The sequence below is a fragment of the Scomber japonicus genome, chromosome 4 (genome assembly GCF_027409825.1).
Source record: "Scomber japonicus isolate fScoJap1 chromosome 4, fScoJap1.pri, whole genome shotgun sequence".
Taxonomy (NCBI): Eukaryota; Metazoa; Chordata; class Actinopteri; order Scombriformes; family Scombridae; genus Scomber; species Scomber japonicus.
Window position 1 is genome coordinate 21709850 of NC_070581.1, and position 13720 is coordinate 21723569.

Sequence of the window (13720 nt, forward strand, 5' to 3'; positions counted from 1 at the left end):
TAGGATTTCTGCCTCCTCCTTAATACAATGGAGGTGAATGGAATTATTGGAATTGTTATTTGAGAATTTACAGGAAATATTTGTTCTGTAGAGATACCTTCCAAAGAAAACACAGTGAAACACGTGGATTATCAGAGGACATTGTTTCTGCAAAGTTTTCAAATGCATAAAAATATCCATTACAGTAATCTTTACAAATACTGTAAAAGACATAAGCAAAATAAGACAAATCAATAAACTGGGAAAAGGGCACAAAGTACAAATATAATACAACTTAAATGGTGTATCACATTTTATAAATAAAATCTTCTTTATAGTAATTTGAAGATGAGACAATACTTCATGAAACTTTTGTTGGTTATTAGAGATTTGAAAGAGGCAATGTCCGTCATTGATTTGATTTGAACCATTTAGCATAATCAGGTTTGGCCTGACTCTACCAATGGAGAGGCCCCTCTCGTATTTACCACAATGATTCCAGTAGTAGTTTATTGAACCACCTTTTTTTTTCTTGAGTCCCATTCTTTCAAATTGAATTTGGTTGTATAGTAATGTGTATATTTTTTAGTGTGAATATGCATCTCTAACTGATCGACATGCATTAGCCACCATGCTTTTTAATATATATCCACCTCCATGTTTGAATTAAGATATCTTTCCCTAATTTCTGCAAAGTGACGCTGCTGAAAGCATATTTTCTCATACTGTAAGCATCACAAAAAAATCCACCTAACCCAGAAAAGCTATAAAAAAGGCTTAATACCAGGAGAGGTGAAGTGAGAAATTATGTTTTGTTGCAATGTGGGTGAACTGTCCCTTGAACATGTTTTGGAGCACTGTTTGAACACCTTTCCTTCCTGTTTGACTCACTCTGTGTGTGTGAACACATTTGACTGATCCCTGACGTAAACATGACTGACGTAAACACTGATAAGTGACTCACTCCCTTTCTCTTTCCATTCCCCTTCCATTTCTGTGGGTGCATGTCTCTTCCTCTTACCCTCCTCCATTTTTTGTCTCCCACAATACCTCTTGCTCCATTTATATGCCACATATCCACTAATATCTCCCTCTGATGTGTCCCTCCCTCCCTCCCTCGCTCTCCCTCAGTATCTCTGGCGTCCAGTTCTGTTGGCCCAGGGGGGCAAGTTTTTCATGTGGAAACAAGCGAGGTCGTCCTGAGGGGGGATCCGCTCACAGGTTTTGGGATCCAGCTGCAGGGGGGTGTCTTTGCCACTGAAACCCTGTCTGCTCCCCCAGTCGTCCGCTTTATTGAGCCCGACAGCCCAGCTGAGAGGTAACGCACTGAGACACCTAACGAGTAAACAAATATCATAAAGGGAGTCACCTTGAACTTGGGGGCCTGAGTGCTAATCATTCAGCCTGGCAATGAAACACTACATGTGGAAAAAGGGGCTAATTTTAGCCTGGTGTCTGAATGAGTATTTATTCTAAAGGCTGCATTTCGCTAAGGCTGTGATTCCCAAACTGCGGGTATGGACATAGAGGGAGGGGTGATTAACAAAAGAGAAACAAAACTTTCCTCTAATCTTTGCTCTGCATCTTGTCTCAATAATGATGCAGATAGGGGAAATTGAACCTGTCTTTGTTTGTACTGCTCACAAATGGTAGACTCATTGAGTTGGTGACAAGGGGTCACAGGTGGGTATTGCTTCATTGTAAAGGATTAGTTCAACATTTAAGGAGATATGCTTATTCATTACCTTAACTGGAAGTACAGGGGGGAAAGTGTTAAAGGATACATTCACAATTTTTCAAGTCTCTCTTAAAACAATAATCAGGTGGACATATGAAGGCTGAAATATGTTTTCCTCTGTGAAATAATTCCTCCTGTTTATAGTGGCCCTTCAAATGTGCGTTCAGTGTAAGTGATGGGGGGCCAAAATCCACAGTGTGTCCACACTGTAATTTTGTGCAAAAAAATGCTTTGAAATGATAAACATTTATCCGACAGGAGGCTTCAGCAGTCTGATTTAGTTACATCAAGTGGATATCTGCCACATTTACATAAAATTCCCTCTTTGTGTTTCCCTGTTGAGCTGCAGTGGATGTATAGTAACAAAAAGAGGGATTTTGGCACTAAGAAGACTGTAACATTGAAAGATATCTACTTGATTTGACTAATCTGGACAGCTGAAGCGTCATATTAGCTTCAGATGGACTTTTAAATACATTTATGCACAGCAGGCTTGTGGATTTTGGTTCCCATCATTTACATTGTAAGGGCATTATGAAGGGATCTGCTAATGGCCAGTGTGAACAGGAGGAATGATTACGGTAAGACAAACTTATTGCAATGTTCATTTGGGCACCTGACTGTTGTTTTAAGACAGACTTAAATACACTAATTACATGTTAAAATATCGTGTTTAATTGATGTTTACACTCCGAAGAACACCTGTGCAATCTAGACTAGCAGCTAGTCTAATATATCTGCTCATGTGTGCATAAACTTGTAGTGCTTGTCAATTTCAAACTCTGGGTTAAAACCTGCAGGAAGGGCCGCACAAACTTTGGAGCCTGGATAGTGGTGCCTCCCTATTTACACTCTTTATGCTAAGCAATCAGTTAATCAGCAGCTGGCTGTAGCTAGCTGTAGCTGGCAAGGATGCAAAAAATGAATTTCCCAAAATGTCAAACTACATCGCTATTTAAATGTCTGCTCTTATGTCTGTCTAAGTATTTAGCAACTGCTGGTCATGGTAATGGTGTATTTTCAACGTTGGAGAGGTCAATGTTTAAGAGATTAACAGCATTTTATTAGTTACTTAAGTCCTGAGTGTGTTTTTGTTTGTTTTATGTGTCTCTAGTAGTAGATACACTACCCATTGTTAGCATTGATGCAGTCAGTGATGTGTTTTTTCTTTTTAATGGGGAAAGTCCCTTATCCTGGTATCCATTGTATTGATCAAGACTACATGTTAGAGTCTAATTAACACATAGCTCTGATCAGGCTACTGTGTAGTATCTGTCCTTGTCTAGCAAGATTAATGATGGTGTCTATGCCGCCAGCGCGGGGCCATGTCCCCTGGGTCTTCTAACACAATTAGTCCAGCAGCAGTTGGACAGGAGTGACTCAAGTACAGCGTGCAACTGTGATGTTAGTGTCTCAGCCTCCATGCAAGGTTAATGAGCAGCAGTGGTTGTTAGTAAATTAATATAAGTTGACAGTGCTTCAGTGTTTTAACTCCACAATTAGGGGTCTGACTAAATGTGTGATATGTGGGGGGTTTTCTGCATGTGTGAGACAATTTTCACTTAAGTAAGATCAGTTTTCTCTCTTAATGTCAAGCCGAAAAGGTGTTGTTTTTTATTTTATTTTATAGATGGCATTTTAAAGATTTACAGACAGATTTTGAGAGAGATGTTCAGTACAGTGAACAAATAAACCTTTAACACCAAATCTTCCAGCTGAACTAATCAGACTGAATCATCATTGTCACTGAAGTAATCAGTTAGCTTTTAGCAGTGAAGCTCCATTTACTGACGACTGAGAGCTGTGATTCACTTTCTCGTTAAAAGCCTATAAGACCACACAAGGCTTATGAATGCTGACCTTGTAACGTCTTTTTTTGTTGTTGTACTGAACATAATAGCTTGAACTACCATGAACTTACTAGTGAGCTGAAGACACAATCAGCACAAATGCATGATAGATGATGCATTCAATTGAAGTTGAAATGTACCAATTACTTTATATCCAATGTAAGGTTATTTGTGTGTTTTCCGGTATGAAGGTGTGGACTGCTGCAGGTTGGAGACAGGCTGTTGTCCATTAACGGGATCCCAACTGAAGATGGCACTTTGGAGGAAGCCCATCAGCTGCTCAGAGACTCTGCTCTGGCCAATAAGGTCACAGTGGAGATTGAGTTTGATGTTGCAGGTATCATATACTGTAGTAAATGCATTGCAGAGAAATGATTTATGATTTTACAGTTACATATCCACTATTAGTATGCTTTTTTGCTTAAATGTATCTGTACTCTAACTCTCATTTAGAGTCTGTGGTTCCCAGCAGTGGCACCTTCCATGTTAAACTGCCCAAGCGGAGAGGAGTGGAGCTGGGCATCACTATCAGTGGTGAGTTTGTTGGCAACAAGACATACAGCAGGGGGCGGTGTTGCTCAACACTGAAGCACGGTGTTTAGCAACATATTATACATCTCATTTGAATCAATGTTCTGTGATCCATAAAACAAGCCTGCAAAAGCATGAGGGCACGTACCTCATTACCTCTGAATAATACTGGCCTGTACCCACATTCATCAATACCTTTCCTCTAACTATCTCCAGAAAAAAACACAGACAGGGAGCTGATTATGAGCAATGGAGCAAAATGTATCCTAATAAAACACTTGATTTTTTTCTTCTATTTTACCAGCAAGCAAAAAACCCGGCAAACCTCTCATCATCTCTGACATAAGAAAAGGAAGCATAGCACACAGGTACGTCCCATCATAACACAGAGGTAGTAATTTGTTGTTTTATGGAGTCATATAAATGTTTTTGTAAATAAAAAAATCCAGAGAGCAGCTCACATTAGAGAGACATTATTTCTCAACAGTTAGGTCTGGGTAAACTAGGTTTTCTGGGTTTATGTGGGGTTAATCATGAGAAAAATAAAAACTGTTCCTGTCAACCCACTGTGTAACACAACCCTAATTGGATTGAGCTATCAAAACTGGATCAGTAGGGCAGAGCAGCTACATTTCACAAGGGCTCAGTGTTGATTAGGTTGAGGGTGAGATGACGGTCACCCCCAAGGATCCCACTGAGACGTCATGCTAATAGGATTCTGATAGTGAGTCAGGAGCAGCTTCAGGGTCCCAGTTAATCGTTGTGGTCCTCTTGCTCTTGTGTCCGACAGAACAGGCACTCTGGAGCCTGGTGACAGGCTGCTGGCCATTGACAGCGTCCGCCTGGAGAACTGCACCATGGAGGATGCCATGCATGTCTTGCAGCAGGCTGAGGACATGGTCAAACTTCGGATACAGAAAGATGAGGATAACATTGGTACATTAATCCTTTAAAACACTAAACATCCATCCAGTATAAGCCATATAATGTTTAAAAGCAGTACAGTGAGAACAACATGAGAAATAAAGGGAGAAAGTTGTTGAATGTTTCTATAATTTGTCCATTTGCACAAACTTTTTTTACACATTTTACCGTAAATCTCATCTTCACAGGTTTTTAACACTTTTTATATAATCTGGAGTCTTGTGCACAATATCTATTACATTTCTTCATATGATATAGATGAGTTGGAGATGTCAGGATCTATAATCTACACAGTTGAGCTGAAGAGGTATAACGGACCACTGGGCATCACGATTTCTGGTACAGAGGAGCCCTTTGACCCCATCGTCATTTCTGGCCTCACCAAGAAAGGCCTGGCAGAGAGGTGAGAGAAGGGCAGGGGGAGAGGTGAGGAATGACAGGCCAAGGGTCAAAGTAGTTATTTGAGAAGATGGTGACACTCACATTAGGCTGGGACCAGTAGCGACTCTAGTGGAAACAAGATTTAATAAACGAGACAGAAAACAATGGCTGTCTCATCTTCTTCTATAACAAGAGGCCTCTTTGTTTCTGTCTCAGTAAGCGCACTGGCAGCATGACAGTTTTTCTGGCCAGTCCAACTGTTGCTACTGTCTGGCATACTCTGGTATCTCTGTCTCCTTTCCTCTCCTAACCCTGCAGGACCGGGGCCATCCATATAGGAGACAGAGTCTTGGCCATCAATGGAGTCAGTCTAAAAGGAAAGCCACTGAGCGAGGCCATCCACCTCCTGCAGATGGCCGGAGAGTCCGTCACTCTTAAGATCAAGAAACAAGCCGACCGTATGTTGACCACTTCTTTATCTCAAGAAAGCAAGTTTCATTTACACAGCACTTTTCAAAAAGTTATTTACAGAAGGAATGTGGAAGCCAGTAGTTTGTAAACTACACACACATTTTAACTTGTATTTGTGTGTATGTGTGGGCTATCATAGGCTACTTTTTGGGACAAAATTTCAGACTAAAGACCAGTTAATTGGGGACAGCTTGTCCAACCATGTCCCCATTTGGAGAAAAAAAGCTGTTTTTGGGTCAGTGGTTAAGGTCAGGGCTAGGCAAGTATGGTTAGGCTCAGGGTAGGTCTCCAGGAAATTAATGTAAGTCTATATAGTGTCCCTAGAAGTGACCTAGGACTGTGTGAGATGAGTTTAAGTCACATGCAGGTTAATCATCATGAAACATGAGTATTCCTCTACATTTCATGAGGGTGATGTTAGGCGAAATTATTTCAATGTCGTTAACGTTAGTTTAATCGAATGTAGTTATATGAAATAGTTAAAGTTCAACCCCAAAATCTGTTTTTCATTTGGATGTTTGAGTAAACATGATTTTCAGTTTCTGTGGATAAGTGAAGTGGTCTACAGTACCTGGTAAAATATATTATGATATTTACAATTTTTGTAATATAGCTGCATACTTGTACCATATATGTTTTATTTGGTCTGCTGTTGTAGTTATTTAACTTCCATGTTCTGGTCTGTCTAGCCTGGAATTTTGCAATATTTTTCTAAAAATGTTTTAGTTCTCCTTATAGTCAGCGGGAGTGATTTATTGAAAATGACAGTTGTTCTTCCTTATTGAAAGCTTAACTGAATCACTGATCATTTGCAGAGTCTGATGGCCGGCGGCCCCTGGAAAGAGAAGCTGGTTTTCTAAGTGACACAGAGGATGATCTGACAGACTCCCAGAAGATGAGTAAACACTCAGAGGTCTACTCTGCCACTGTGCCAAGTATAGATTCTGCTATGAGCTCCTGGGATGGCTCAGGGTTCGATGCGGGCTACGGTAGCCAAGGTGAGCTGCGGTGGACACTAGCCGTCTCAAAATAACTAATTTCCTTTCTTGCATCGGATAAGATCAGTGGATTTTCTTGGCTTTTCAGGGACATATCTTCACAAAGCTTCTGATATATTGCTCAATCCAAATGAGTGGAGACGTACAAAGCACAGGAACCAAACAAGTTCCAGATCTGCAGGCTTAGTCCACCACACATCGCTCTATGATGGGAGTTTCACAGAGGATGAGTGGGACAAGATACCTGGGTAAGTGCACACGCCTGCCCCTCTGGTGCACTTTCGTTTCTGTCAGCGCTTTTTTAACGTCAATGCAGCTTTAAGTCTTTAAATAATATTTTTGTGTATAAGCAAAACGTTTATTTGTTTGTTTGTTTGTATTTTTCTTTCTGGGTTCCTTTACAAAAGCAAAGTGCACTGTCTGAATTGTTTTCTTGTCATTTTTGTGTTGTATGCTTTCATGTTTTGTGTTTCTCCAAACTGTCCTTTTCTCTTCTTTCTTAGGTATTCTCTCTCTCATCTGCTTTACTAACTGCCCACGAGCTCTTTGGTGTTTCACATAGATGCATCTCACTCTGTCACCCCTTGTCCACAACAAACGTTTCCTCAGAAAGCACCTAAAGGGCCCAAGGACACATCAGCCATATCTGTCTCTTCACACTTGACTTCTTTTTTTCCTGAACTTTCGTGTCACATGTTTTCAATTTTCTACTTTTTTGGGTGACGTTACTTTTGTAAAATTGAACACTTTTAAAGGCTTTATCAAATCTAGTGGACTCCTCAGTATTTGAGCGGCCACATGTGAGAGAATTTACAGAATTTACTCGTCATTGTGGTCCTGAGAGATTTTCAAAGGAGCTCTCTGTCGCACAGCCCCAAAAACTGCATTTCCCATGCTGCTTTTGTACGCAGCACCGGCCTCGAGACTGCAGGGCTGCTCTCATGTTCTGGTTCCTGCGTTGTCATAGATTCGTCAGCCCTCCTCGTTGCCATGGCACCCTGAACCATGAAGACAGCTTCTGGTCCCAGGCCCTGCAGGACCTCGAGACCTGTGGCCAGTCAGAGATTCTCAGGGAGCTGGAGGTAGGCCTGCCTGTCGTCTCCTCCCCCCTCCTACTCCTGTTTCCTGTCCTCCCCATCTGCTTTGTCCTACTCATGTATTCATAGGCCAGTGTCAGCCTAAATGCTCATGCCGGATGAAGCATTATGATAATCGCCAGAGTGTGTAATCTGTTATTAAATCTGACAAGACAGGCAGGGCACCTGCTGCCATACTGACCGAGGAAGGCATTTGCAAAGTGCCTTGGCTTCTAATCAGGATCTGTGTACACTGCATGAGAGATTATATCTGTTGTCTTTTTGCTTGTCCAAATGGATGTCCTTTTTCCTCTTTTAATACATGATGCTGCAATAATCCTTTTTTTAAACCCTAACCCTTGCAGGCATCCATGACAGGTAGTGCTCTAAGTCTGTACCTAGAGGAGACCAAGACGAATGAAGACTCCATGTTTCAGTCTGAAATTAGTCCCATTAAGAGGGAGGGAGTCCACGTCGAGTCTAAGAACAAAAGCAACCTGAACATGTCAACTGGCCCCAGAGACGTAGCATCCCAGGGAAAAGGGGACCCCTCTGATATGTTGTCTCCTACTACCCTGGCACTACACAAGGTAGTTGAGCGAGGAAGTGGCTTTGAAAAATATCAAATAATTTCAAAATATGAAAATCAACATAAAGGTATAACTTAGAATAGTGATAATCAATCACCCAGCTGCAGTCAGTTTGATGAACATGGTATAAACAACAGTGTCCCCAGGGAATCTTTCCATTATAAAGTCTGTACTGACACGCCTCCATTATTTGACGAACTGCACCTGTTGGTACAGTTTAACTGGGCCCAGTGGATACCTGGCCAGTCAGGACTTGCAGTGTGTATGACAAAAACACACAACCCTCATTATACAGCATTATCTAAGCAGGTGCTGGTGCGTGTCTATCGCTGCCATCACATGCTGTGACCCCAGACAGAGCATGTGTGTTCCCTGACACATCCGTCTGATGTCATCTGTGCATCTCACCGTGCTGTGTTTGACCGACAAAGGTAAAACTGTGTCAATAAGAACAGAGTACATCACAGTCCCGCAGTGTGGAAAATAATAATGTTTTGATTTGACACATCTTACATGATATCAAGGAAAGTCATCTTGGCTCAGTGTGTACAGTTCCACCATATAGCTGTTGTTCGGAAACTGTTAAACCTGCTGAACTTGGTATAAGTCTTAATGCAAACTAAAAATAAATGACATAAACATGTGTGACTGAAGCTACGTCACTATTTTGTATATGCAGGAGGTTGACAGTGGAAACAATTAAAAAAAAACACAATAGACGACTGTACAATGCAGTGAAATAAAATTACTGTGCAACACTTGTACGTAAGTTTGTTGGATGGTATAAAAAACCTGATACACTTTTCATTTTATATTATTATAGCTTTACACTGTCCAGCCCGTGTTTTCATCTGTCCATTTAATTCAAATACAAATAACCATCAAAACACCACTTTGCTCCAGGCTACTCCTTTTCCACTGTCTATTGTGATGCTGTTTTCTACTAACAAGTATTGCCTGTGTAGCCTAAGCATTACATATTTTCTTCATCTGTGGTATAAGCCTCCACTGTTGTCTAAAATCCATTAAAAACTCATCAACTAGCCACAGCATGGCACTGGGTGACAGATTCCTTCATAATGGGGTTTTCTTTGGTCTTTTTCATGGGATTTGTTGACTAACAGGACTATAGAATATCCTTATATGACTGAACTGGCTACAAGGGGGGACTTTGTTAATTTTACACATCAAAATCAGTTTAATAGTCATGAAAAACTGTTGTGAGGTCAGAGATTCAGAGGAAAAGATTTTAATTTATACTCGTATTACGGATTAAAAGTCAGGATATCAGCCATTTGCTGCATCAATATTGGACCACCTCTTTTTTTAAAAACCTGTCTCAGTAGACCAACTTCACGGAAGTGCTATACCATGTACATTTTTACATAATATCAAAGCTAATCAGTAAAAGACTTGATATTCATGAATATGTGCTGTGTTGTATAATCTTTGCATAACTCCATGGTTTGCTGTGTTTGCAGGTGACTATAAGGAAAGACCTTGAGAGCCATGACTTTGGTTTCAGTGTATCTGATGGGCTTCTGGAGAAAGGGGTTTATGTCAACATGATCCGACCAGATGGCCCAGCTGACGAGGCAGGGTTAAAACCTTTCGACCGAATTCTTCAGGTACTGTTTGTCTTTAAAACTCACACAAAGGAATAGTTCAGTAGTTGGGGATATGCAGTAAATATGTTCTTTCTTTCTTTGCTTTCCTGTCGAGAGTTAGTGGAGAAGATTGATACCACTTTCAATCTATCCACTGATCTTCTCGTGCAACCCTCAGCAATATAGCAACTAAGCACACTGTTTCAATTCAGACTGGAAACACTACCTAAAAAGTAACATGACTTTCACCCCTTCACCCCTGACTGTTTCCCTTTTCTTCAAGTCTTTATGCTAAGCTATTCATCTGCAGGCTTTAGCTTCACATTTAGCATACAGTCTATATTCAACATACACTTTATCTGAAGATGCTGCCAGAAGGGGTTGTTTAGCTAACATGAAGACTGGAAACAGGAGGAAATGGCTTGCCTGGTCTGGTCATTATTGTGAGGTTCCCTGGCAACCAGCAGATATTCCAGGAAGCCACTGTGCCCAGATAAGAAATAATCCAACACCTGAGCGCATACATAACATTTTGACTTTAAAATAACTTCGAACTAAATTTAATAAACAAGCTATAGCAGTTTAATTTAGGAACTTTAAAGGTGCTGGTTGCCTGATATTTTTTCTACTTTTGGCCAAGCTAGCTGTTTGCCCCTCTTTCCAGTCTTTATGCTAAACTAAGCTAACCATCCTCCAGCAGTAGCTTTATATTTACCACATAGATATGAGATTGGTATTTATCTTCACATCTAACTCCATGCAAAAAGGAAAAAATATTGAACTATTAAAAAAAAGATTAATGTAGTAGTATGTTGAATGTTTTGACCAATTCTAATCTTCCAGGTGAACCGTGTCAGGACCAGAGATTTGGACTGCTGTCTTACTGTGCCCCTAATTATGGAAGCAGGAGACAGCCTGAATTTGGTCATTAGCAGGAATCCGCTGGCAACAGCAGACACCAGGCTGCCTGATGACTGTGACGACCCCTCAAAATCACTGTTCTGCTTTTCTGAGCACAGGACCAACAGCATTGCCCTGTGACCACAAATATAGAAACTAGCTTTTGAAACACTGCTGTGCTGGGACCACACACACACACACACACACACACATACGCACATCATGCACGGTTAAGTTTGTCACATTGTACCACTCAGTCCTTCAGACTCATGAACACCCTCTCACGTGCACAAACACAGACTCACATAGGCACTCTCACCGCCTGGAAGCATCTTGCACTCACAAAGTTACAAGTGCATGTGTTCACCATTGCCGGTTTTAGTCACTGAGCTGCATCATGTTCACATGATGCAGTTCAGAGGAGGCCCTGGCTTTAGGGCAGCCCCCACCCCTTCCCTCTTCAAAGGCAAAGCCACATGCAGCGTTATATAACATGGGAGTCATAGCTTCTGATGGAGTGAGGATGTCGGCACACGCGGCTCAGCACTGGAGAGAGTCAAATGCTGCACACGCACTGCATAAATTTGCCACCCTGTGCTCCAATGGGCTTCATGTTCTCATTGAAAGAACACCAACCCAGTGTGTTTTTCTTTTTGTTGCACACCAAAGATGCACACAATTCTTAATATGCATGTAACAAACACTCACACTGACATACAGGGTGTTGGTTGACTCGAGGTTCAAGGCACATAGTGCTTATTTAAGTTATTTTCTTGGCTCACTGCCCTAGTTTCCAATCTCTCCTCCAAATTGCCTGCTCCAGAGAGGGCACGGTGCCTCCAAATAGACAGAATCCTCACTGCCACTTGCCAAGTCTCATTAACTATATTTTAAAGGTCCGTATATCTTAATACCATGAATGCTAGTGGACACTCTATCCTTTCTGTTTTTAAGTGGATGTCCCTTCCAGATAAATGGTTTCTGATGGTTCTAGAGAGACTCTAGTGTTCAGTGCTATAATTGCATCGATTTCAGTTTCATATTCTGCACATGGGTCTTCGTAGCACTGAATTCGCACTTTTCTCTATCATGTTCTAAGAGGTCAAATCTTCCATATCACGTTAATTCTCACTTTCCTCATGTTAACCTGAGTCTTCGTATGTGTTATTGCACCAGAATGGCTTATGGGTTGGGTTTTTTTGATTGAAACTGATGCTTCCTCAAGTGAATCACATCCCCTCTGAACATGGAGGATAAAATGCCTTTTCAATCTTCAGTGATGAATGATTTTCTTGTTTTAACTCCACATCTGACTGGATTGATAATCAATTTGTTCCTCTCTACAGTAGCTGTTTTTCTACCATTATCTATAAGCATGCTAAGCATGCATAGGGGTTTTCCTCAGCCAGTAGCTCTTCCTGAATAAAAAATATATATATTGGGGTAATCTTTATCTACTCCAGTATGATCTTGTGAGACTGCTCCCTTTTTTTTATCATGACATTCTGTTTTTATGGAGCATTTGTGTTACAAATCTGGCCTGCTGCTCCAGCTGCCTCAGTGGAAATAAGAAACATTTGCTTAATTTCATGTGTTGACTGATGTGAAAATGTTGTGTGATACTTACACTGTCCCATTTAGAGCAGCCTTACAGACTGAATCCTTGGGATGGTAACTTTTTTTCAATCTGACTCATGACTCATGTCTTCTATCAAATGTCATGTTGTATACAGAGGCCTATTTTTAAGGTTTTATATTGACTGTATTGTAGCTTTTATTGTATAATGTCTCTTGTGCTTTTTTAATTTACAGTAAATGCACATACAGTATATTATCTCTATGTAAGCTGTGATACTGAATGTGGCTGTACATTTTTTTGGTGGATTTCCACATCATCACTGACGTAACTGCGAACATATCAGGAATCTGTTGAAAGGAACTTGAAAGATTTGATTGGATGATATTTTATTTTTGTTATTTAATTTATTGTAAACTAAGAAAATGTATTTCTTTTTATGAGAATAAAGTTATGAAACCATAGTTGATTTGGTACTGCTTTCTTAACTGTGTTTAATTTGGCTCTCCCTAACTGAGATTACTGACCCAGAGTCATTATTTAGGTGGTATGCAAAGGTTTTTGTAGCTTTAATGTCAGTGTGTCCACCACTTTAGGCCAGACAAAAATATCTAAGCAACTACTAGGTGGGTTGCCATGAAAATCCCCAGCTGTGAAGACTGACTTTGCCTTTAGTGTCACCATGAGATTGACATTTTGTGCTTTTAGTGATTCGTCTTGACATGTGAGGAAATTGACTTTCACTTTCAACTCAAGATGAATTATGATTTTATTATATTTGGGTGATCACCTGACTTAATATTAATTAAGTCAACAGTTTAGTTTATCTCATACTTTGCTTTATGACAAAATCCCTGCAAGACTAACGATTTCCCATCAGTCTCATGTTTAGTGCTACAGTAATTAGCGAATGTAGACGCTCCCTGGTAGCCTACTGCAACACAGTCTCAAGGCAGTTTATGAAATAGTCCCCAAATTTCATCTATAGATATGTGTACAGTGACACACATTTTCCTTTTTTTCCCCTTACCTCTCAGCATTTCTTTCAAACTAATGTATTTCAATTGGAAAAATGTTTTGTGCCTGCAATGCATTTTTT

General features: G+C 40.5%; 1 protein-coding gene across 1 annotated transcript in view; it reads left to right on the plus strand.

Annotated features, from left to right (window-relative positions):
• LOC128357159 (glutamate receptor-interacting protein 2-like) overlaps window positions 1–11186 on the plus strand; it is a 28026-nt gene extending 16840 nt beyond the window's left edge. Inside the window, exons 12-24 of the mRNA XM_053317410.1 lie at window positions 1111–1297; window positions 3759–3904; window positions 4021–4101; window positions 4403–4466; window positions 4889–5034; window positions 5281–5425; window positions 5722–5861; window positions 6690–6872; window positions 6961–7120; window positions 7840–7954; window positions 8314–8538; window positions 10020–10166; window positions 10989–11186. Of these exons, the coding sequence (XP_053173385.1) occupies window positions 1111–1297; window positions 3759–3904; window positions 4021–4101; window positions 4403–4466; window positions 4889–5034; window positions 5281–5425; window positions 5722–5861; window positions 6690–6872; window positions 6961–7120; window positions 7840–7954; window positions 8314–8538; window positions 10020–10166; window positions 10989–11186 (1937 nt within the window). The remainder of the gene's footprint in view (window positions 1–1110; window positions 1298–3758; window positions 3905–4020; window positions 4102–4402; window positions 4467–4888; window positions 5035–5280; window positions 5426–5721; window positions 5862–6689; window positions 6873–6960; window positions 7121–7839; window positions 7955–8313; window positions 8539–10019; window positions 10167–10988) is intronic.
• The last annotated feature ends 2534 nt before the right edge of the window (window positions 11187–13720 follow it).